This window comes from Falco punctatus, assembly GCF_963210335.1.
Source record: "Falco punctatus genome assembly, chromosome: 2".
Taxonomy (NCBI): domain Eukaryota; kingdom Metazoa; phylum Chordata; class Aves; order Falconiformes; family Falconidae; genus Falco; species Falco punctatus.
In genome coordinates, this window is record NC_137581.1 from 70,501,622 (window position 1) to 70,524,114 (window position 22,493).

General features: G+C 39.9%; 1 protein-coding gene and 1 long non-coding RNA gene across 7 annotated transcripts in view; one reads left to right on the forward strand and one right to left on the reverse strand.

Annotated features, from left to right (window-relative positions):
• LOC308059664 overlaps window positions 1-22,493 on the reverse strand; it is a 253,715-nt gene that overhangs the window by 196,690 nt on the left and 34,532 nt on the right. The window lies entirely within an intron of this gene.
• The window catches only part of MGAT4A (alpha-1,3-mannosyl-glycoprotein 4-beta-N-acetylglucosaminyltransferase A), an 83,096-nt gene that overhangs the window by 20,964 nt on the left and 39,639 nt on the right, over window positions 1-22,493 (forward strand). For 4 of the 6 annotated variants that reach the window (XM_080377319.1, XM_080377321.1, XM_080377320.1 and 1 more), the window contains 3 exons: window positions 9,870-10,037; window positions 12,608-12,748; window positions 15,880-16,013. In XM_080377319.1, coding sequence (XP_080233445.1) covers window positions 9,870-10,037; window positions 12,608-12,748; window positions 15,880-16,013 — 443 coding nt within the window. Of the gene's footprint in view, window positions 1-9,392; window positions 9,435-9,869; window positions 10,038-12,607; window positions 12,749-15,879; window positions 16,014-22,493 lie in introns of all 6 variants that reach the window. The other 2 variants (XM_080377324.1, XM_080377322.1) reach the window with 2 other exon arrangements.

A 22,493-nucleotide genomic window follows, 5' to 3' on the forward strand; every position in this document is an offset into this window, starting at 1 on the left:
CAGAGGATTTTTTGGCAATGCCTATGTGATTGGTTTGACAGTTCCTCTGCTTGCCTCTCCTCAGTTGGACATTTGAGAATGCAGTCCTTGATTTGTGCCTTGTGAATATTTTCTGAGCTCTGGAGTCACTTCCAGTGACTGCCAGTGGAAGCAATGTTTTTATTTCCTTAGTAAATGCTACTATATATTTCTTGTCTGCACATCTTTATGTGGATGCTGGATGATTGTACAGGGCAGTGAGAACAGAATTTTGTATCACAGTATTGGGTAATTGTATTTACAGTTATGTTTTCTAAACCCCATGCAAAATAGGAAGTCTAGCCTTCATCAAAAAGTGTCAGGTTTAAGATTAAGTTGAGTATTACTTAAGTGCTAGTTCAGTAAGAATTTCTTTTGATTTACTAGAGAAATTCAGTCTGTCTTTTTTTTTTTTTTTTTGACTGACATTGGAAAAATGTAGTCTGCCACATATTAGTGTAACAGGATTTTAATTTAAAAGGATATCTGTGAGGGACAAAGATGACTATTTGATCAGGAGATACTACAAATGCAGTCGCTTGTAAGGTACTATGTAAGGTATTATAGATCAAGTAGGTCTAAAAAATACCTGTTGCATACTTCTCTGTGGGAGTGACGTGCAGGTCAGTGCAGGTGTTGTCATGACTTACTGTATACTGGTGTAGTTGATACCGTGATTTCATGGATCTCGTGAAGCATCTGAACTGATTTTAGGGAAAATGCAGAACTTATTTTTTCACCTTGCATAGCTGATAGAAAGAAACACACCTGTAAAAGTTTTATGCCAGATTGAATTGGCTGGCATTTTGACAAATCCCTCATTCATGGAAGACCAACCTGCTCTTGCCACACCCACTACTGATTTATAAAAGGCAGTGTGGAAGCTCTTTGTCCATTAAGATCTCTATTTTGTATCAACCTGTAAATTGATCAACATCCTTGATCATTCTTTGTCCACTGTTTACCCCATTTCTTGCGAGAGGCATTTCTGGAGGGTCACAAAACATCTCTGATCCTGTAGTGCCTGTGCCTCCTTTCCCTGGTGCAGCATTACCAAAGATGGGGGTGTAGGCATATCGTCTAGATACATGCTCCTCTGTGTTCCTCTTATGCTACTGCCTAAGCTATGAAAAGAAAAACTTCCGAATTATCATATGTTGATATATGTACAGCTTTGGTCAAGACTGTTGTATACTTATGTGCTCTCAACAACATTAAATTGCACCTGCAACCTCGTTGGTGGATCTAAGTAGTTCTCCAGGCTTCTAAATAGTGAACTGATAATTTCCTGGTGATTGCTTTAATAATACCAGGAATCCTGTTCAACTGTACTTTCTGTGTTTTAAGGTTAATGGCAACACACACACGCACATATGGTTTTCAAAAGTGCATTGTGATTGAAAGTTCGGTGCCTAGGTTCTTTCTTCGAAACTGACAAAGATGGAATGACTAGCTAGGTAGATGAGGGGAAGGTGGTGGATGTTGTCTACCTTGACCTCAGCAAGGCTTTTGACACTGTCTCCTATAACATCCTCATAGGTAAGCTCAGGAAGTGTGGGCTGGATGAGTGGACAGTGAGGTGGGTTCAGGACTGGCTGAATGGCAGAGCTCAGAGGGTTGTGATCAGCAGCACAGAGTCTAGTTGGAGGCCTGGAGTCTAGCTACCGGTGTTCCCCAGGGGTCAGTGCTGGGTCCTGTTTTATTCAATTTACTCATCAATGATCTGGATGAAGGACCGAGTGTACCCTCAGCACGTTTGCTGATGATACAGAACTGGGAGGAGCAGCTGACACACCAGAAGGCTGTGCTGCCATTCAGCGAGACCTGGACAGGCTGGAGAGTTGGGCAGAGAGGAACCTGATGAAGTTCAACAAAGGCAAGTGTGAGGTCCTGCACCTGGGGAGGGACAGCCCCATGCACCAGCACAGGCTGGGGCTGACCTGCTGGAAGGCAGCTCTGCAGAGAAGAACCTGGGAATCCTGGAGGACACCAAGCTGCCCATGAGCCAGCAGTGTGCCCTGGTGGCCAAGACGGCCAGTGGGATCCTGGGGGGCATTAGGAGGACCATGGCCAGCAGGTTGAGGGAGGTGATCCTCCCCCTCTACTCTGCCCTGGTGGGGCTGCACCTGGAGTGCTGTGTCTGGTGCTGGGCTCCCCAGTGCAAGAGGGACAGGGAACTACTGGAGAGGGTCCAGCAGAGAGCTACAAAGGTGATGAGGGGACTGGAGCATCTCCCTTATGAGGAAAGGCTGAGAGCGCTGGGCCTCTTCAGAAGGGATCTTATCAGTGTCTACAAGTATCTTAAGGGCGAGTGTCAAGAGGATGGGGCCAGGCTCTTTCCAGTGGTGCCCAGTGTCAGGACAAGGGGCAACACAAACTGCAACATGGGAAGTTCCATCTGAATGGAAGGAAAAGCATCTTTACTTTGAGGGTGAGAGAGCACTGGGACAGGCTGCCCAGAGATGTTGTGGAGTCTGCTTTCTCTGGACACATGCAAAACCTGCCTGGACATTAACTGTGCAACCTGCTCCAGGTGAACCTGCTTTAGCAGAGGTTGGACCTTTCAACCCTGACCTTTCTGTGATTCTGTGACCCATCTCCATTTTCTTTGTGGGTGTCTTATGGTGAAACTTCAAATAGCCAGAGGCAGCAGGATTTTGCTGATTCTATAAATGTCTGTACTCCATTCACTTTAAAAGTGCTCCCAAAGTAGTTTCTTCACAGAGTTTTCATATTGGAATGGACTACACTATTTCGGCTGGAAGGGACCTACAACAATCATCTCGTCTAACTGCCTGACCAATTCAGGGCTGACCAAAAGTTAAAGCATATTATTAAGGGCATTGTCCAAATGCCTGTTAAATGCTGACAAGCTTGGGACATTAAAAATTTTCATTTTGCTAAAAATGTAACATGAACAAAATCTAAGAGCAGTTGATGATTTTTAGTGGCACTGAAGCTGAATAGCCATAGAATTGCTTTGGTTGTGTTTCCAGGCTAGTTTTGCTGTTTTGTTGTTCAGTATGTATTTCATTTGGAATTCTGATACAGTGAGTGTTTTGCTAGTGCAGGTAATTTACCTACAATTCAGACTTCTTTTGATGTTCTAGTTGATCTGAGATAATCTGCAAAATGCTTTTGTAAGTTCAAAGTACAGTGTATTTTCTTGTTCCTTTCATTTGTCCTTTTTTATCTGAAGGGAGAGCTCTTTGTCTTTAGAAGTCATCGGTCGAGGTACACAGAGTAGACTAGTAGTACAAAACCCAGAACTAAGAAACTAGATGAATGCCATGATGTTCAGAAGCTTCATGTTGAGCTTAGGAAATTGGCATCTGGTTTAAAACTTCACTTATGAGCTGTCTCAATTTGGAGCAAGAATCAAATTATGTAATCAAGACTGTGTCTAAGAAGAGAATGGATTGAGTTTGTAACTTAGGCTAATGGTGACTTTTTTGGAATTACTTTATTTTTTTTTAACAGTTGTTTAGTAGGAGAACCATAAATAACCCAGATAAGGAAGAGTAGGCCGAGTGCTGAGATTTCATCTCTGGTGAAAAACTTGCAAACCTTCACAGTTTGATTTAAGTTTTAATTTTCAAAATACTGCATGAACTTTGAAGTGCACTTGTCTAAATTCTAGGTTCTGCGTATTTAGGAGAACATCTTGCAACAAGGGGAAAAAAAGTTGATAAAACAAACTGAGTGAGTTAATGTAGTGTTAACTTTCCAAGAAGCGTGCAGCATCAAGCCAGCTAAAATATTTGTGTTTCAGCTTCTGGAGTTTTGCTGAAACTACTAGATTTTAAGAGAAAATGATGAAGAATTAATGCCTCCAGTTCTCAAGTTATTTCTTAACAAGATACTTTCATTTGAAGTATGAAAGCTAGTTATTTTTATTTGATCTTTTTGGCTTCCAGAGCAAAGTATGGAAAAGATCACCTCATTTCAACATAAAATACTGTTTTATTCTTAAATAAAAATATGACTCTGTGCTGAAACTACCGGAGACCCAAATGTGTTTGATATTGGCTACAGCTGCTGTTAGAAGGATGTTTTGTTTGTCAGAGAACATATGTTTGGGGTTCTTCCATCAGCTGTATAAGGCCAATAACTTACTGTCTGAATTCCTTCCTCTGTTTTCTGGAACAGCTCTAAGTTTCAGCATAAGAAGAAGAAAGTAATTTATAATATTGTAGCAACACAAGCTTTTTTCATGATGCTGACCACTGATCTCTGTGACTGTTTCCTTTATGGTTTTAGGCTCAGTATTTTTCTTTCAATTGTTACAGCAATGAAAAAAGTGGTTTGATACTTTTTCATAAGAAATCCATTCAATTTCTTTAAGTTTTAGAGAAACCTTTGAACAATAAAACACTAAATGGTCCAATGTGTTTTGATAATATTGGTTACATTATTGACTTTTTGTATATATGATGCTTACGAGTGAGCTTGTCATAGAATAGAATATCTCAGTTTAAAGGGACTTAAAACAATCATCCTGTCCAACTATCTGACCAATATGGGACTGACCAAAAGTTAAAGCACATCGTTAAGTGTATTGTCCAAATGCCTTTTAAACACTGACAGGCTTGGGCCATCGACCACCTCTCCAGGAAGCCTCTTCCAGTGTTTGACCACCCTCTCAGTAAAGAAATGCTTCCTCATGTCCAGTCTAAACCTCATTGCTGTGGCTTTGAACCCTTCCTGCACATTCTATCACTGGATCCCAGGGAGAAGAGCTCAGCACCTCCCTCTCCACATCCCCTCCTCAGGAAGCTGTAGAGAGCGATGAGGTCGCCCCTCAGCCGCCTTCTCTCCAGACTAGACCAGCCCAGAGTCCCTAGCCACTCCTCACAGGACATGCCTTCCAGCCCTTTCACCAGCTTTCTTTCCCTCCTCTGGACACATTCAAGGACCTTCACATCCTTCTTTACTCGTGGGGCCCAGAACCGCCCACAACGCTCCAGGTGAGGCCGCACCAAGGCTGAACACAGCGGTACCATCACCTCTTCTGGCCGGCTGGTTGTGCCGTGTTCGGGGCACCCCAGGGTGCGGGCTGCCCTGGTGGCTGCCAGGGCCACTGCTGACCTGCATTGAGCCTGCTGCTGACCAGCACCCACAGATCTCTTTCTGCAGGGCTGCTCTCCAGCCACCCCTCTCCCAGTTTATACTTGTGCCTGGTGTTACTCGCTCCTAGAATCTGGCTTTTGGGCTTGTTAAATTTAATTCCATTAATCGTAGCTCAGTGCTCCAGTCTATCTAGGTCCCTCTGCCAGGCATTCTGTACCATGAGAGAGTCGACAGCACCTCCCAGCTTAGGATCATCACCAAACTGGCTAATGGTGCATTCAGGTCCTGCATCCAGATATTCACATTGAACAGAAATGGCCCTAGATTTGAGCCCCAAGGAATACCGCTGGTGACCAGTTGCCAGCCAGATACAGCCCCGTTCACCACAACCCTTTGCACTCTGCCCTTCAGCCAGTTCTTCATCCAGCACACTGTGCACCTGCTCATGTCACAGTTGGATAACTTGTCCAGAAGGAGGCTGTGAGAGGCAGTATCAGTTTTACTAAAAAAAAAAAAGCATCCACTGTCTTCCCTTCATCTGCAAGGCAGGTGACCTTATCGTAGAAGGAGGTCAAATTAGTTGAACAGGACTTTCCTTTTGTCACCCCATGTTGACTGCTTGATGATTGCATTGTTCTTTAAATGCCTTTCAGTAGTACTCAGTTTAATCTTCTCATCATTTTTCCAGGAAATGAGGTTACACTAACACGTCTGTAGTTTCTTGGGTCTTCCCTCATGCCCTTTTTGGAAATTGGAATAACGTTGGCTAGCTTCCTGTCAGAGGGCACCTCCCCAGACTCTCACAACCTTTGGCAGATGATCAAGGCAGGTCCTGCCATAACATTCACTGGCTCCTTCAGTACTCTGAGATGAATCCCATCAGGCTTCGTGGACTTGTGAACATTTAGCTGATACAGCTGGTCCCTTACAATTTCAGTATCCACAAATGGAAAGTCACTGTTCCTGCAGTCGTGGTCCTCTGACTCAGAGGACTGGGCAGCCCAAGGTCTATCAGTGTTATTAAAGACTGAGGCAAAAAAAGCATTGAATGTATCTGCTTTGTCTTTGTCCCTGTTAGTTATGTGATCATTATCAAAAAATATTGGTCCAAAGTTTTCTTTAGACCTCCTTTTGCTATTAATATACTTAACAAAGCCGTCCTTGCTGTCAGATAAAGCACTGGCCAATTTCAACTGTAATTGAGCTTTGGCCTTTCATAGTGCATACACATTTCAGAAAGACTGCCTTGAATTGCTGGAGAAGCTTCTACAGTCACTTGCAGATTTTGATTTCCTCTTCCTTATGAGGAGAGTCATGAAATTTAAAATGTAAATGTGACTTCTGTGTAGTATAGTAACATGTTTTCCTCAAAAAGTCCTAATTTTTTGATGAAAAGTTTTAGCTTTCAAATTATTTCATATTTTTGGGGGGGAATCAAATACCAAACTTGAGGTAAGTCAGATAAGTCAAAGTTTAAATAAAAATAGATCCTTAAATTTAATCTTGTCGGCTCATTCCCAAGTGCTTAGGAGTCAAGAACCCTGAAAAATCACAGTATTTATAAACTCCTCATGCCTTAAGGGACACTTATTTTTCTAAAGTCTGGGACAGGTGATGACCTCTATTGGTGGTACTGTAAGAGCTAAGAAGTATTTTCTCCTTTACAAGTGCCTTTCAGTATGAAATGAAATTTGATATTGCTGCTGTTGTGGTTTTCTCTTTGCTTGTAAGTAGTATGTGAGTAGTTGATCAATGCTTTGCAGTACTGAAAATATACCAAAGATAAAACTGTTAGAAATTTAAATTTAATTTGTTTTGCTTCAAAGTACAGGAAGTCATATTATAAAACAAAGTGCCAAAAGGCCAAATTACACATTAATCTCCAAATACATGAAAAGTGCTAGCTCTGGTAGTGCTAGATATGTAACTGTTTTAAATGGCTTAAGTTCCTGCAAAGTGATTTTTACTTTGTTTTGCATAAATAACTAGAAAAATACTCATAGGGTAGTGGACTTAAAATAAGGTTATATTTGTAATGTTAACGTTTTCTAGTTTTACTTGACTGAATAATATTGTGACCTAACAAAAAAAAGCAGCTGTACATTTCTGAAGGATGGATGTCAGGAGTTTATGTATCTTTTACATCAGCCTCCTTGACCCAGATATATGTGGTTGAAGCACCTGTGAGAAGTTGACTACTTTGAACCAATCAACTAGTATTTCTTAAAGGAATTCATGCTTTTGAGGTCTCAAGTACCATAAATGCAGTACCAATACTGTGCACTGGGAGCCTCAAGACTGAAATACTTTGTAATACTTCTGCTAGGAAAAATTTTACAGTGCTGCAGTTGGGAACCTATGTTATTTGCTCAAAAACCTGCTATGGTAAGTTATGAAAATAAAAGTTTACTTCTACATATGCAATTTAAATTTCTTTTAAAAGTAATTAACTACTTCTTTATTTTTGACATTTTATAATAATTGTAAATTAAAGGTGTTATAACAGCAACCTTCTCTGAAATGTCATCTTCTCAGTAAGGGATTTTTACTGGTAGTTCTTAATAAGAAACTACAGTTTTTATTTCTTCATATGACAAAACTGCCTTTTCAGTTGGGCTCTAAGTTTCTTGTGGTTTTATGACAGAGTATTAATTTGCTGTGGAATTACAAGGGTCCTGTAATTCCCATTTTTGTGTTACCTATCTGAATTAGTGAGGTAGAAAAATCTTCATCTCTGCTTAAAAACTGAGTTTAGCAATAAGGTATTTCTGATTTTGCATTGTGGAGTTTACTAGGTGGAGGTGGCACAGAGCTACCGTGATTCTCTACTCTTCGACGTATTCCTAAGTAAATTATTCGCTCTAGGCTTCTGCTATTCCTTAGAGCACCAGAATCATCAGAGTAGTGTGTGTGATGGGCTGCTGTCTTGTAGTAAGTGTAGAAGGAGAAATGATGTCTGCCAAGAATTTGTCTAAATCAAGAGAGGAAGTCCTAAATTCATCCTACTTGAGGTGCTGGAGTCTCAACCACAGATTCCATAGAATTATCACCATTTTCCCAGGAGAAACGCAGACTGTGCCACAGACGAGTTTAGCCTTTTTGAAGTAGGAAGAACAGAAGTGCTGAAGTTGTCTGCTGTCTCGTACTGTGAAGAAAGGTGACATAGTGCTACAGGCTGCTTCTGAGGCTATCCATTGCTAAAAAAGCCCCCAATAAAACCTTGCATGCCTTTTGGTGGCACACCAGTTCCTCCCTGTTTATACAGAAATTAACAGAGATCTCTGTAACCTGCCATCACCCATTCATTTGGGGGAGGGAATATCATTCACATGCTTGAGTGTGACATCTACACTAATACAATCCTATACTCATTTAGCTGTTAAAATGGTTTGTAACCTTACTGTAATTAGTAGACATGGTTCCAGGCAATCTCTGATTTCTTTGGGTTATCATTGGCAAGTAAGAATGTCCTTCATGCCAGAAAGTCCAAAAAATTTTCCTGGCCTTCTCAATACTGCTGACTAAAGCACCAAATCCTGTTTCAAATAGCAGTGTGGATTCACTTGTCGGTGTGTAGTGTGCCTAGCACTGAATTGTTGGCCAGCAGCAGTGTTCTGGGTTTGTTGGCACAAAAGCAATACCCATTTGGTTTTAATGAAAAAAGGAAAATAAGGCTGGCAAGGGAAATGTTTTTAAGAGGTAGTGAACTGTGTTTTTATTTTTCTGTCTTCAGAGCAGGGGGCATTTTAGCTAATTATGTTTTCTAAACCTAATCAGAGCAGTACATCCCAATTACAAAAAAGAAAATAAATGTAAATCGAAAGAAGTTGGAAGAAATGTAACATTATTAACAACGGAAAATTGGCTGTAATACTTTCTTTACTCCATGTGTTACTGTAATGTAGCAACAGGAAGAGATTCAAATTGCTTGCAAAACGGCTTCCCTACCATTGCAATACCAAGAGGCTGTGAAGGGATAGGTAAATAACAAAAAGAATGTGTCTGTGGATAACAGCTGTGTTGTTGGAATATTGATTACAAGGTATAAAATCACTTGAGACACTCCAGTCTGTACCTGTAGTTTGGCTGAAGGAGAGTGATGATGGTGAGCAGGAGATCTGAGGAAATGACCAACAGGAAGAAGATGCTGAAACCACAGATACGTACTTTTCTGGGTGGAAAGGGCATAGGCAACATATCAGCAAAGGAGTTTTGGAGTTTCCCTCTCCGTTTTGGTCTCTTTTCAGAGAATACATGTATGTATCTACCTTAGCAGGATTTTGATCAAAATTTTGTTCTTGCAGGCACTGACAGTATCGTGAAGTCAAAACTTGGGTTTGAACTTGGTATGTCTAAAATATTGTCAGATTCCACTCGTTCTTGCAAAGTCTTCAGAGGGGGCTTTCCAAAGCCATAACCTGTACTTTTGTAAGGCACCAGTCCTGCTTCTTAAAGGAAAACGTTTGTGGGCATCTGTTCCAAGAAAGGATTCAGAATGGCCTTGTGGTGCTGAGTAATGGGGACTCGTAGGTTGCCCCTGTCTGTGGCTGCAGTGAAGGGCGTACCCCCCTCAATGCCCGCTTTGCATCCCTGTCTGGTGCAGCTCACTTTTCTCTGTATGCTGTGCAAATGCTAAGGTACCTAACTCAGGTGGGATTGCACTGGACTGTGCCCTTTTTGGTTGGATTTCAGATCCTGCTTAGCTGAGCAGTCCCTGACCCTCATTGGCTCTGTCTGTGTTTGTTTCCAAAAATAACCAGAATCATCTTTTTTTTCTCTAGAAAAGTTGATTGCATATCAACGGGAATTTCATGCTTTGAAGGAACGTCTTCGTATAGCTGAGCATCGCACTCTGCAACGCTCTTCTGAGCTGAATGCTATCTTGGAGCAGTTCAGGCGTGCAGTAGCAGAAACAAATGGGAGTAAGAATGCAATGAATAATTTTTCAGGTACATACTGTGATTGAGATATTTTTTGTAACTGCAATACCAATATCTCTTTTATTACTATAGGATAAGAAATTAATATGAAGAAAGGCAAATGAAACTGTTCAGCAGTGCAAATAAAGAATGTGTAATATGTTGTATCTAGTGGGGAATTTTTTGGCTTTTGCTTTTTCCAATTTCTATTCTTAGTCATGCACCCACTCTTCATTCTTATGGCTTTAGGGACTGAATACTTATTCCACACCTAGCTTCCAAAGTTTGGAACCTCTAGCTACTTATTTAACATATTTAATATATTTTGGCAATAATTTACATCACTTTTTAAATAGGGCTTGAGTGGAAAGTTGAGTAAAGAGAAGAAATGGATGAACTCGAAGCAGTTAAAGTATGTTTAAAAGTCTGCTGGAAGGTGTAAAACCATACAGACTAAGGTATTATGATTTGTAAAATATACAAGTAGTGCCCTTTACCAGTTAATCACCAGCTATTGAAAACTGGTGAAATCTTCCTTACAAGTTTTTATGCATTTTGGAGGCTGATGCTCAAGTTTACGAAGAGCTGTGTTTGGTAATATTAGAGATTGCCTTTGCACTACTCACCAAATTATTGAAGTTAACTTTTAAAATCACACTATTACTGCTTTAGTCACTCTGATTTTTCTAGATGGAAAATGAATACCAAATAAATATAAACTTTTTGGCAAGAGGTCTGATTTGATAGGTTGCAGAAATTTCACTGTATTGGCCTATTGAGGAATATAAATCCAAATAACTTTGCAAATCAAAAGCTTGATCAGGCTTTTTGAATCTGTCGTCTACTTGCATTTGTGATATGCATTACTATTTTCTATAAAATTTTTCGGGGTGGAGTGGTAGTAGTGGTGGTTGTTACAGTTATAAGCCCTCGGTGCTGATATTAACGGTGAATTGCTGTGTCTGACATGAATGGGTTATCCAGCCTGACTGAGCTCCATAGTTCCCTGGATCTCCAGGAATCATATGGATTAACATAGTCTTGTGACTTTTGTCTTCATATTCTATGTGTATGTTTTGTTAAAGCAAACAAGCATAGAGGAAGTCAAGTAATTTTGATACTGGATTTATGATGAAGTTATTACCATATTTTTTTTCCAAAAATGAGTGAGTGAGTTTGTAGGCAATATAGTTATTCTCTTATAATAGGGAGTTATTCTCTTCTGAAGCATCTAAAATTACTGATTCACATTTTTAACATACTGTCGTGTCTGGATCCCACCTAGGGCATCCTCTTTTTTTCTATGTGGAGCCATGATGGGAAATCAGCTGAAGTCTGAATTTCTGAGCTTTTGTGCTCAGAACTTAGTATTAGACAGGTTTTTATTAAGTTTAATATACTTAATTATACAGGATACTGTATAGTATTTGCTATCTTTGAAACTGAGAGAGTTCCAAATTGTTTTATGTAGATCATTATTCATTTATACAAAGAGCTGTCATACTTCAACAGAATTTTTAGTCCAGCTTTTGCAGGTGAAGCTAAAGGAAATATTAGCAGGGAAAGTAAAATATACCTATATTGGAATCTTATCAAGATAAGCATCTTTACTTACGGCATCAATTTACAAAGCTTTTTCAAAATTCTAAGTGGTTAGGAATTCAGTTTCACCCAAAAATAAATATTAAAAAAGCCCAAACAAACCTAACCAAAACCTACAACAAAACCCTTCTATCTTTGTAGAAACTATACTCAGAATCTGAAAGGAACGACATTTATGGCATTTCTTTTCTCACTTCTTAACAATTCAGTTTTCTCAGAAACTTTAAGTACAGTTTTTTACTTAACTTGATATAAGCCCCGTAAGTTATCAAAGATCCATATGCTGTCATATCTGTCACTTGAAATAAGAGTTGTTTTCACACTTGATGTAAGAAAATTAACACGCACAGTAGGGGAATTTTAAAACTGTTATTTGCAGCTTTGAGAACCACCTGGACATCCTGAGAGGCAGTTACTTTGGAAAGTGCAAGAATTATTTTAAGTACTTTAATGTACTAAATTAAATTCATGTTAGCATTTATTTTATTGCAGAAATACTCAAAATCTCAATTGTATATTTAGTGCTATTTTTGTTTTGTATCTGTATGTTCAGTGTATTCCAATATGTATTTGTAGCTTTGAAAAGTCATTTGCAGTAGCGTCACTACATGGTAATGGTAAACGTAAGTAAAAAATAATCTAGGTAAATAAGCCTCCCATTTTGATTCATTGGAAAAAAACTAAAACAAAACCCCAAACCCCTAAATAAATGAGGCATTCTGTACTTCTGTGTTTACACACTAAGTCTGTGTGATCAGGTAATTATTAACTATATCTGTAGCAAGGTTACTCAGTGCAAGATAATCATGGCCACCATTTATTTAAAAAATTAAAATAAGGAAAGACTTCCTTTGTACATAAGATATAATGCCTCAGTAAAATGCATCATTTCTTCTGTTTTTCAGTTGGGACCATGCTTGGAATTTTGTACTATTTACCACTGCATAAAACTTAATATTTTTTGTTTTCTGCATTACTGATTTCATGTATCTTTGCAGATGAGACGCTGAAATTGTTAAAAGAGCTAACAAGTAGAAAATCTCTTCAAGTGCCAAATATCTATTACCATTTGCCTCATTTGTTGAAAAATGAAGGAAGCCTTCAACCTTCTGTGCAGATTGGCCTTGGAAGGACAGGAGGTATGCTGATACTCTGTTTTCTCTCTGGAGGACTTCCTAGTTGTAGTAATGTAATTTACTGTATTACTTGGCAGGTCAAGGACACCTCATTTAACTTGTGTGGTATTGGTATCTCTTAGAATTAGCACTAAATCCAATATAAAGGAGTTTGGCTTCAGCTTTGCTCTTTTCTGTATAATCTCAATCACACTCCATGCCATATTAAGGTACATACTAAGAAGCACTTGGTTCAGATTAATTTTTTTGTAATTAAGTAGAAGGGAACAAAGCTCAAGCTTTACAGATTCTGAACTGCTAATGGACATATGTCCCTTTGGCTTTTCAGATCTGTGAGGCAACCATGCATGGATATAATTATTTTAGAGTTGATGTTTCTGGTTTTTTGAACAATATATTTCAATTTCTATCTTAGATTTGGAAGAACTAGGATTATCAGGTATTGTTGCATCAATAAAATGTGGAGATTCATTGGAGGGGAAAAAAAAATATCAGTGTTGTGCTACGATAGTGTTGATTCTCCTCCCACCCTGCCTGCACCACCCCCCACCACCCCTTTTTTTTTTCCCACCTAATCCTCACAAATTCTGAGCTTTGGTCAATAGGATAGCTCCATGGAGTCCCACTCCTGGATCTCTAGAAAATAAACACCATAAAGCCTAACCAAGCTGATACACCTCAAAGCATGTGTGTATGTATATGTCTTTAAGCTTGAAGGCCCCACCAATGAATCCTTGTTTCTCTGTGTGCCATCTGACTTGAATGGCTTGTGTGACTGTCCACTAGACTTTTCTTTTTTTTCTTTTGTCCTGCTTACTTTTGAAAGAAGCATTAGTTACTCCTGGCCTGTATTTTTTTCATTATTTCAGTGAGTTTGGTTGCTCCTTCTTTTAACAGAAGGCTTGCCAGTGTGACAAATGTGTGGGCTCAAGCCATAGGGTTATTTTTATGACTGTAGACACCATTTATTTCAACGTTGTTAATCAGGAAGGAAAAGGCTCATATCCCCTTATTGTTTTAAGTGAAGCCTGTATTATATCCCACTGAGAATATGACAGAAGTTTGAAATTATAAAACAGAAATTGGAATTAGGTTTATTTAATTAAAAAGAGAGAGGAAATTCTGAGTTAAAATTATTTTCCCGTCTTCCCCTTTCCTGGTCACTGTGCTTTTTGAGTGCTTTTTAAAATTTCAGAGCTTGCTAATTTGTAGTTGCTAGGCAAAGCAGGCTCTGCAAGGAAGGATAAACAACTTTTTTAATAGTTGTTTGGTTTTATATATTTGTGGTATGGTAAATTATTTCACATAAATGGCTCAGAACGCCGGTGCTGACTTCATGAAGTCTACTTTATCCTTTAACTGTGTTCCTGCTGCTGCCTGCTGTGTGCCTAGTAGGTAACCAGCCCTGGGTACGGGATGGGGTGCAGAACAAAGGCTATGGGAAAGTTAAGGAACAGGAGAGGGTGGTGGTAACGTTGTTGCTGTGGCCAGATTGCTTTGTATTTGAGATGCTTTTAATGAGGATAAGAGGTTTCAGTGAGGAATTTCTCGGCAATGCTGATGATCTGGACTTGTTTTTTCTAGAAGGTCCCAAACTGGGTGCAAGGAAAGAACTAGAGTTTTTCAGCAATGTAATTTTTTAAAGATGACTTCTGAGAAGTTAAATACTTGAGCTGTGAAGAATAGTTATACCAGTTTGAAAATAAAACTAAGTTAGGGAGTTTAATCGCTAACTTAAAAGTGTGGGAGCACCTTATCTGGTTAATACCATGGTTTTTGATTATTACCCATTGTATTGCGTTTGCATGACAAGGTTTGGGTAGTGGGGGGGGCTACAGGGGTGGCTTCTGTGAGAAGCTGCCAGAAGCTTCCCCCGTGTCCGATGGAGCCGATGCCAGCCGGCCCCGAGATGGACCCGCCGCCGGCCAAGGCCGAGCCCAGCAGTGATGGTGGCAGCGCCTCTGGGACAGCGTGTTTAAAAAGTGGGAAAGCCGACCCCAGCCGGAGAGAGGGGCGAGGAGGTGTGAGCGCAGCACCCTGCAGCCCCCCGGCCGGGCAGGAGGGGCAGGGGGGGGCTCCAGGCGCCCAGCAGAGACGCCCCGGCAGCCCCCGGCGAAGCCCCCGCTGGGGCAGGCCGTGCCCCCGGCCCATGGCGGCGAACGGGGGAGCAGATCCCCCCCCGCAGCCCGCGGGGGACCCCAGGCCGGGGCAGGGGGTGCCCGAGGGAGGCTGCGACCCGCGGGCAGCCCGGCCGGAGCAGCTCCTGGCAGGGCCTGTGGCCCCGCGGGGGGGAGCCCGGGCCGGGGCAGGTTCGGGGCCTGTGACCCCGCGGGGGGCCCGGGCTGGAGCCGGCCGGGCCTGAAGGGCGGCACCGCGGGGGGGCCCGGCCGGGGCGGTGCGTGAAGAGCTGCAGCCCGGGGGAAGGGCTCCCGCGGGGGAAGGTCGCGGAGGAGCCGCTCCCGTGGGAGGGACCCCGGGCTGGAGCAGGGCAGAGTGTGGGGAGCCTCCCCCGAGGGGCAGGGGCGGCAGGGACCGCCTGAGGGACCCCCCAGCCCCAGCCCCGTCCGCCGGCCCGCGGGCGGAGGGAGAGAAACCGGGAGTGAGGTTGGGCCCGGGAAGAAGGGCGGGGTGGGGAAAGGTGCTTTTAAGGTTTGGGTTTATTTCTCATTATCCTACGCTGATTTGATTGGCAGTAAATTAATTTTTTCCCATGTCAAGTCTGTTTTGTCTGTGATGGTAATTGGTGAGTGATCTCCCTGCCCTTACCCTGACCCACGAGCTTTTCATTCTATTTTCTCCCCCCGGCCCAGCTGAGGAGGGGAGCGATAGAGCAGCTTTGGTGGGCACCTGGCATCCAGCCAGGGTCAACTCACCATGCCTATGCAATAATCTGGAAGGTCTAGGATTAATTTTTTGTTTCTTTTTTTGCTGTGTTTGCTCAGTGTTGGTGGTGATCATGTTGATCATGCTCCCGATGATGGGCGGTATATTTTTAAACTATTCTTAAGTACTGTTTTCTCTATCATTCAACTCTTTGCCTTTCTTAAGCAATGCTTCATTGTGAGGTAAGATTATTGTTTTCTATCGTGTGTATGAAATCACTGAAAGTACATTTCTGGTTTGTTTGATTTCAGTTTCCATTGTAATGGGAATTCCTACAGTGAAAAGAAAAGTCAAGTCTTACCTTACAGAAACTCTCCACTCCCTTATTGATAAGCTGTCTCCTGAAGAAAAACTGGATTGTGTTATGGTTGTCTTTATAGGAGAGGTAATCACTTAAATATTTTTATACAGTTTCTAACCTGCCTTTATTTACAAATACCACTCCTTTCAGGAATTGATGAGGATCTACTTTTTCTTCAAGGTGTAGACAGGTGATTGTCTTCTTTCATGAAAAGGACACAGTATCAGTCTTGTGTTTCTGACAGAAACAATCCTCAAGAGCCCAGCCTTTTCTGTTTATCAAGGGAATAGCGGACACAGATTCAGTAGACTGGTTATTTTGCAAATCTTCTGATGCTTATACATAGTGACAGAAATGTGCCAATTACTGTATTCCTTTAATGTCAAAATAATGGCTAAGGGACTAATGTTGTAGGGAGGATTCTTTCCATTTTCTTTGTGCTACTGCTTAGTGCTTCATCAAATGAGTGCTGCAGTTTGAGATGTTAGACACAGACTGTTACTGATGTAATTTCTGGACATTGTGGATATTGTAAGTCCAGACCTTTTTCATGGGGTAATTAAAACAGCGTTCAGTTGGACTGTTTGGTCAGTTTGGCTCTGATTTAGTGGAAATCAAATTTAGGAAAATGATGGAGTACTTTCAGAAACTATTATGTTGGCTGCCGGGAATTGCATATACTTATTTAGTCTGTATGTTTTTCTCAAAGGTCTGAATTGAAGAGTGGGAAATTTATTTATATTTGACCTTCATCCATCTAATCATAGAGTGCTTTACTGAAACAGTGTTTTACGAATCCCACAGATGAAAATTTAAATCCTCTATTTAAAACTGAAAACAGTTCTAATCCTGTGAGCCAGTGTCCATTCATGGATGAATCAGTGGAAAAATAGATAGCATTTTAATACTTCTAGTTCTATTATCAGCACGTTTTAAAGCTTTCCTTGAAAAGTTGAGAAACTTTTAACCTGTACCTGAGAACTGATTCTTATGGTTTTCTAATGTAGCTTGCTTTGTTTTGTGGGTTTTTTTGACAGTCAGTCAAAAGCTATCGGTCTGGATAGATACTGCTTTTCTGCAGAAAATGCTCTGAAAACACCTGTTGGTTGAGAATATCAAGAGGACTGGAACACTGGGTTTTTCTTCACTGTGTTAGTTGGAGTAATTTTATTGCCACCTTCTTTCAAGGTTTAAAAATGGAGTTTTGTTTTGTTTTGCTTAAGGAAGTCTGAGCTATGAAGACTCTTATGTTGTCATTGGATTCTCTGTCTTCTCCAAAACTTAGAACAGGAAGAAAGTGTCCCAGCTGCACAAGTTTCTGCCATATGCTATACCCAAGTTTTCCCTAGCTAAATAACTTTTTTCCTTTGAGTGGTGTGAAATTATCTTTCATCTTGGGCATGATTCTACATAAGTAACTGTGTAGGATCTGAACATTTTAACATGGGAGCTATTGCTTCTGTGCCCAAGGAGAATTGTGTGGTTTGCTCTGGAGTGGGATATTGTTACCCTCTGTATCTTACCTTTGTATTTATCTCTTTGAGAGCAGCGCTATGTGCTTACTCACATACCTGCTATAGGCACTGCAAGCCATGAATGTCTGGGAAAATTTGAAGTACCTAAGTTTAAATTCTTGTCTTGTTATAACCATTCTTTAGATTTGAATTTTTTTTTCATTTACTCCATCAAATTTTATGTCTTCCTTTCTAGCTTTACTATTTCTTTGACCATGTTTTATATTTTCTTAGGTTCAATATCTTATAGTTTGTTTTGTAATTGCTACAGGGAACTCTTTCAATGATTAATATAGTACGGTAAATACTTCTTCCTGAACTATGCTATGTTTTTTTCTGAGTTATGCTGTATATTTCAGCTTCCTTCTGCAAGATGAAAAACAAAGCATTTTCTCTGGTTATTTAAAGGAAGATCTACTCCCCTGGTGGACTTCTGTTTCTTCTTAAACAAAAGGAAGGGCTTTAGTTTTTAAAATGGCTTTGTCTGTGGGGTTTCCTAGCCTAAGATGTGTTAGATTATTGCTATCATTAATATGTGTGCATTACTGAAGGCCTATTTAAAAATACGTTAGAACTTTGACCAACTAGGCTTGTATTAAAAATGATGGCAAAAGTTTCTGAAAAGAGGTGTGCCTCTGCTCGACATCTGTTCAGTTTAAGTACAGCAAGAAATGGTCATAGTGTGACTTGGGTAATTCTGCTAATAAGCTTAAAACTACTATCTGTGCTTTGTCTATAACTAGTACCAACAAGAAAAAGCACAAGACTTTACAAAAACATTTTTATGGGAGACTTATGTGAAAAATCTTACTTTAAAAGGATTTTCTTATTTTCATGTTGACTTTATTTGAGAAATCAAATTGACAGTGTTTAAGAAGCATTGCTGGGAACCATGGTCATAGGCTGTAATCTCTTTGTGCTAAGCACCCTAAAAAGCTATTTTAATACTGCCATTTTTTTTGAAGTTCAATCTCACTCCTTTCTTACAGATCTGACTTTTTTTACTAGAAAACAAGTTGAAAATTAAGGCTAATGGCCTTCTGCAAACAGCATGAACAGTGTAAACAGATGAGTTATTAAATTTAGATGCATTTTGGTTGCTAAATGAAGAGATCTGCATATTCATTTACTGTATGGCTATTTCTCAGTAATGTAATTATACATGGTAAATTTCCATACTGGAATTTCAAGGAATTCTAAAATATCTCAGCTGATGTGATCTCTAATCACCAATTTAAATAATTACTAGAATTGCTTGACAGTAAACTCTGCAATTGTCCCAGTAACTGACATATGTCTGTGTTCTCCAATTTGTTAAAATAACTTTATTGCAGAATAATTTGCAGGTATTAATTAGGATGACTAATAAATAGGCATGATTCATATACCTCTATACTTAACTTTTTTATTCCCCTTCACTATGTAGCTAGTTTATAGGCTTACCAGATGAGTTGAAACAAGTGATTCAAATCTCATGAACGTGCTCTGTATGAGAACTTGATTTTGGAATAAACTGTAGGCTCTAGGTTTAAGAAACTGTGAACTCCAGATCAAAATTGTTGTCTAGTAAATAGGGTTTGCAATTAGTACGGGAAACATGGTTTTGAAGTACTTTACGTAATCATAGTGGAAAACAAAACTATATATAGATGTATACACACACACTCTACTGAATATGAGAAATTAAAATACCTTTCTGGTATCTAAGCAGTATTTTTTTTTTGCGGCAGGGAGATCTCATTTACCATGAGAAAATGCATCTTGGACTTGTTCTAAATATATCACAAATTATTGTCAGTCCACTTCATTAAGCAGTGACTGCACTTAGCATAGTCTTTTTTACGAACAGTGATCAGTGTATATCTGAAAGATAAGCCCTTGATTTGACCAAAAATTTCAGAAAGACAAATAATTTCTGTAAGGATCAGGAGACACTACGCTAATTCTATACACTGTTGATTACACACTGGCAATAATTGACCAGCCATTTGTTCTTGGAGCACTGCCATATGTTACACTTTCTTGCATATTGCTTTTTCAAATCTTATGCTGTTGTTTCATGTGTATACAATTCACTTAGGCTAGAAAAACTTGCATGTTTTGGTTATCTTTTACTGTCACCGTGTCATCTTTTTATGTAAACAGTGGCTGCTAAATTAAAAGATGCTGACCTTCAGTAGTGTTTTCTCTGTGCTCCTTCTGTAGAGAATCATTTTTTCTTTATAATTTCTTTGGAAAAGTTTCTGTACTGGTTGGGTTAGTGACACAAGCACCCAGCGAGGTACTGTCCTTTGCACTGGTATGAGCAAAACATCAGCAAATTAGCACCAAATGAACATACTGTGTCAAACCTTGCTGAACCTGTTTTGGATGTATTATTATTGGAGTGCAATACGGAAGACTTCTCCAGTAAAATAAACAAGCCTGTATTTTCACCTCTTCATGCTCTCAGCCTGAATTATAGACGCCTTCGATCAGCAGATCTTTTGATAGAAAACAAAGGAGTATTTTGTCTCTCTTGCTCTCAACTTAGATGTATCAGTATCATCCCAGCTACAGAGATGTTCCATGCTTTCTGCTAATTGTTGAAAACTTGAGAGCTGCCTCTTCCTGGAGCTGCCCTGGAGAGTATATTTCTAGTCCTCCAGAGATCTGACTACACATCCTGAGTTGGAGAAAGACCATTAGATCTTAGCATATACATGCATATATATGTATGTAGTTATATATACACTTTCAAAAAATCAAAGCTAGCTGTTGTGCCAAATGATATGTTACCTTCACCAGGTAATTTTAAAGGCCTACACAGCTGGTAGCCTTTGTTTTGGACATCTCACTGAAAACTGGTCAGGATGAATACAGCTTCTAGATATACTGCCAACTCTTACATCTGGAAGGGCAGTCGGGCCTGTCAGTGAGAATTTGAGATATATAAGCTGCTGTTACAATCCCCTCTTCTTTGGCTCCTCAGCTTCGGTCCCCAAAGGGTATGGATTGCTGATACCAGGCACCATCATAGGATTTTGTGCTCTTCTCTACATGGCAGTGACTAGCAAAGTTTTTACATGGGATTAAACCAGGGGTAAAAATCTTTCTTAGATTTAAGAAAAGTTTGTTGGCAGGATTTGAAGACTTCTATGTACCTGAGACAAATTTAGTATCTCAGCAATAAAATAAAGTTCAGAATTGTACTCTTTTCTCAAGCCCTAGACTTGAATGACTGAAATGCTTCTCTATCTGTAAGATACCTTCTGAGATACACCTGGGCCACAGTAACTGTCTGATGCTTCTGGTAAGGGAATGTCACTGTTAACAGACAGAGTTCTGTCTGATCTCTTTGGTAATGTCTAGTGTATTTGTGAGATGGAAAGTGACAGCAGTAATCTTATTTTAGAAGCATTTTAGCAGGTGACTTCATCCCTGGAGGTGATTGAATTGACACTGAGTTTTGGACAGCACTTGATTTTGCTATCGTGGTCTGCCTTGGCCTAAAGGTAATGAGGACAAATCCCTTCTGTCCTCCAAATAAAGAACACATATCATAGAAGGGTGCTTTTGACTGTTTACAGTAACTACCTATCTTCTGGAAAACAAACGATGTAGACCTTTTGAATGATTTACAAGCTCAGCCAAGGACAAGAAGTTTCCCTAGGTTGCCAGGCCACATACGCTGCTTTCTTTCAGACTCTGCAAACCAGGCTTCATCTGCAATATGCGTAAAATTAATAGAAGGCTGTATGACACTAACATAACTTGCATCTGAGTGTTCTGTTTTAAATTGTCCCTTGATTATTTCATTTGTTTGTTTGTTTTGTTCTGGCTGGCCTTCTTAAAAGCTGAACTTGTTCTTTGATGTGGTGGCGTGGTTCACAGCACAGTCCCTGTGGTTGTATGCCCTCACGATCAAGGAGCTGACATGCAGGGCTCAAGGGTAAGAAGAAATGAGAACGGAATGGTACAAGAATATACTTGTATTCCTATTATTGCTGGAGAAGGCTTTCCGTTGTGAAACCCTGTCCTGAACTGAATTGGGTTAATCACAGAAATGACTGGAGGGAGAAGGATATTTCTTACCTGTGTGGTAGCGTGTGGACTTTCAGTAAAGGAGGGATGAAGTCATTAGCTCATGCGGGGCACAGAGGCTACAGTTTGCTTATGTAACATTAGATGACTATGTTATGACAGCATTCTGCTTTCCCGTTTTTTCCTTTGCATCTTGTTGCCTGTATTTAACTTGAACTTGCTGCCTCAGACCTGAAAGCAGATACTATGTTCCTGAAAATAATTTTTTTTCAGCTGCATTTGTTGGAACTCTTACATATATTAATTACCTTTTTCCACAGGCTTTGTTTATATCCGTACACTACTGCAACCACTGGAAACCACTGCTGCACTTTTATTCCTTAGGCCTTTTTCTTTACTGCATAAATACCCTAAAATAGGTCAAATTGCCACTTTGGTGGCTGCTTTTTCCTGTATGAAGTTTAATGCCTTGTACATAGGTAATTATATTCATATGTACTTTCACCATTTCAAGGCAAATATACGTTTACTTTGCCTTTTCTGGAGGCAGTTCAGTTTTTCATTGTTTGTTATTATTTAAAACACACTGTAAAATTATTCCACCCCTATTCTACAGGGATGATGAAAAATCAAATAAAATTGTAGAAATCAGTAAGTAATGAAATGACCATGCTTTGCAGATTAGCATGGTTGTTTCCCAGGGAGTATTTTCTTTTTTTGGAAGATGTTCTTAAATCTACTAGAAGCAAGTTTTAACTAATTCCATTTAAGAATTAAGATCTGGATAATCTAACAGCCTAGATAAACCACATTGTTTAGAATGTACTGTACAGTTAATATCTAAATTTGCCCTCCTTCTCTGTATCTGTAGTATTTTGGTATTCTGCATTTTAATTTCCTTTCCTACTGACTTGTGAAAAAAAAATATCTTTGGATTTTAGTGCCATCTCTGCTTCTGTTTGCACTTCTCTTCTTAAAACTGACTCTTCTTGACAACTGAAATAGAATTTAATTCCAAGAGAGGTTT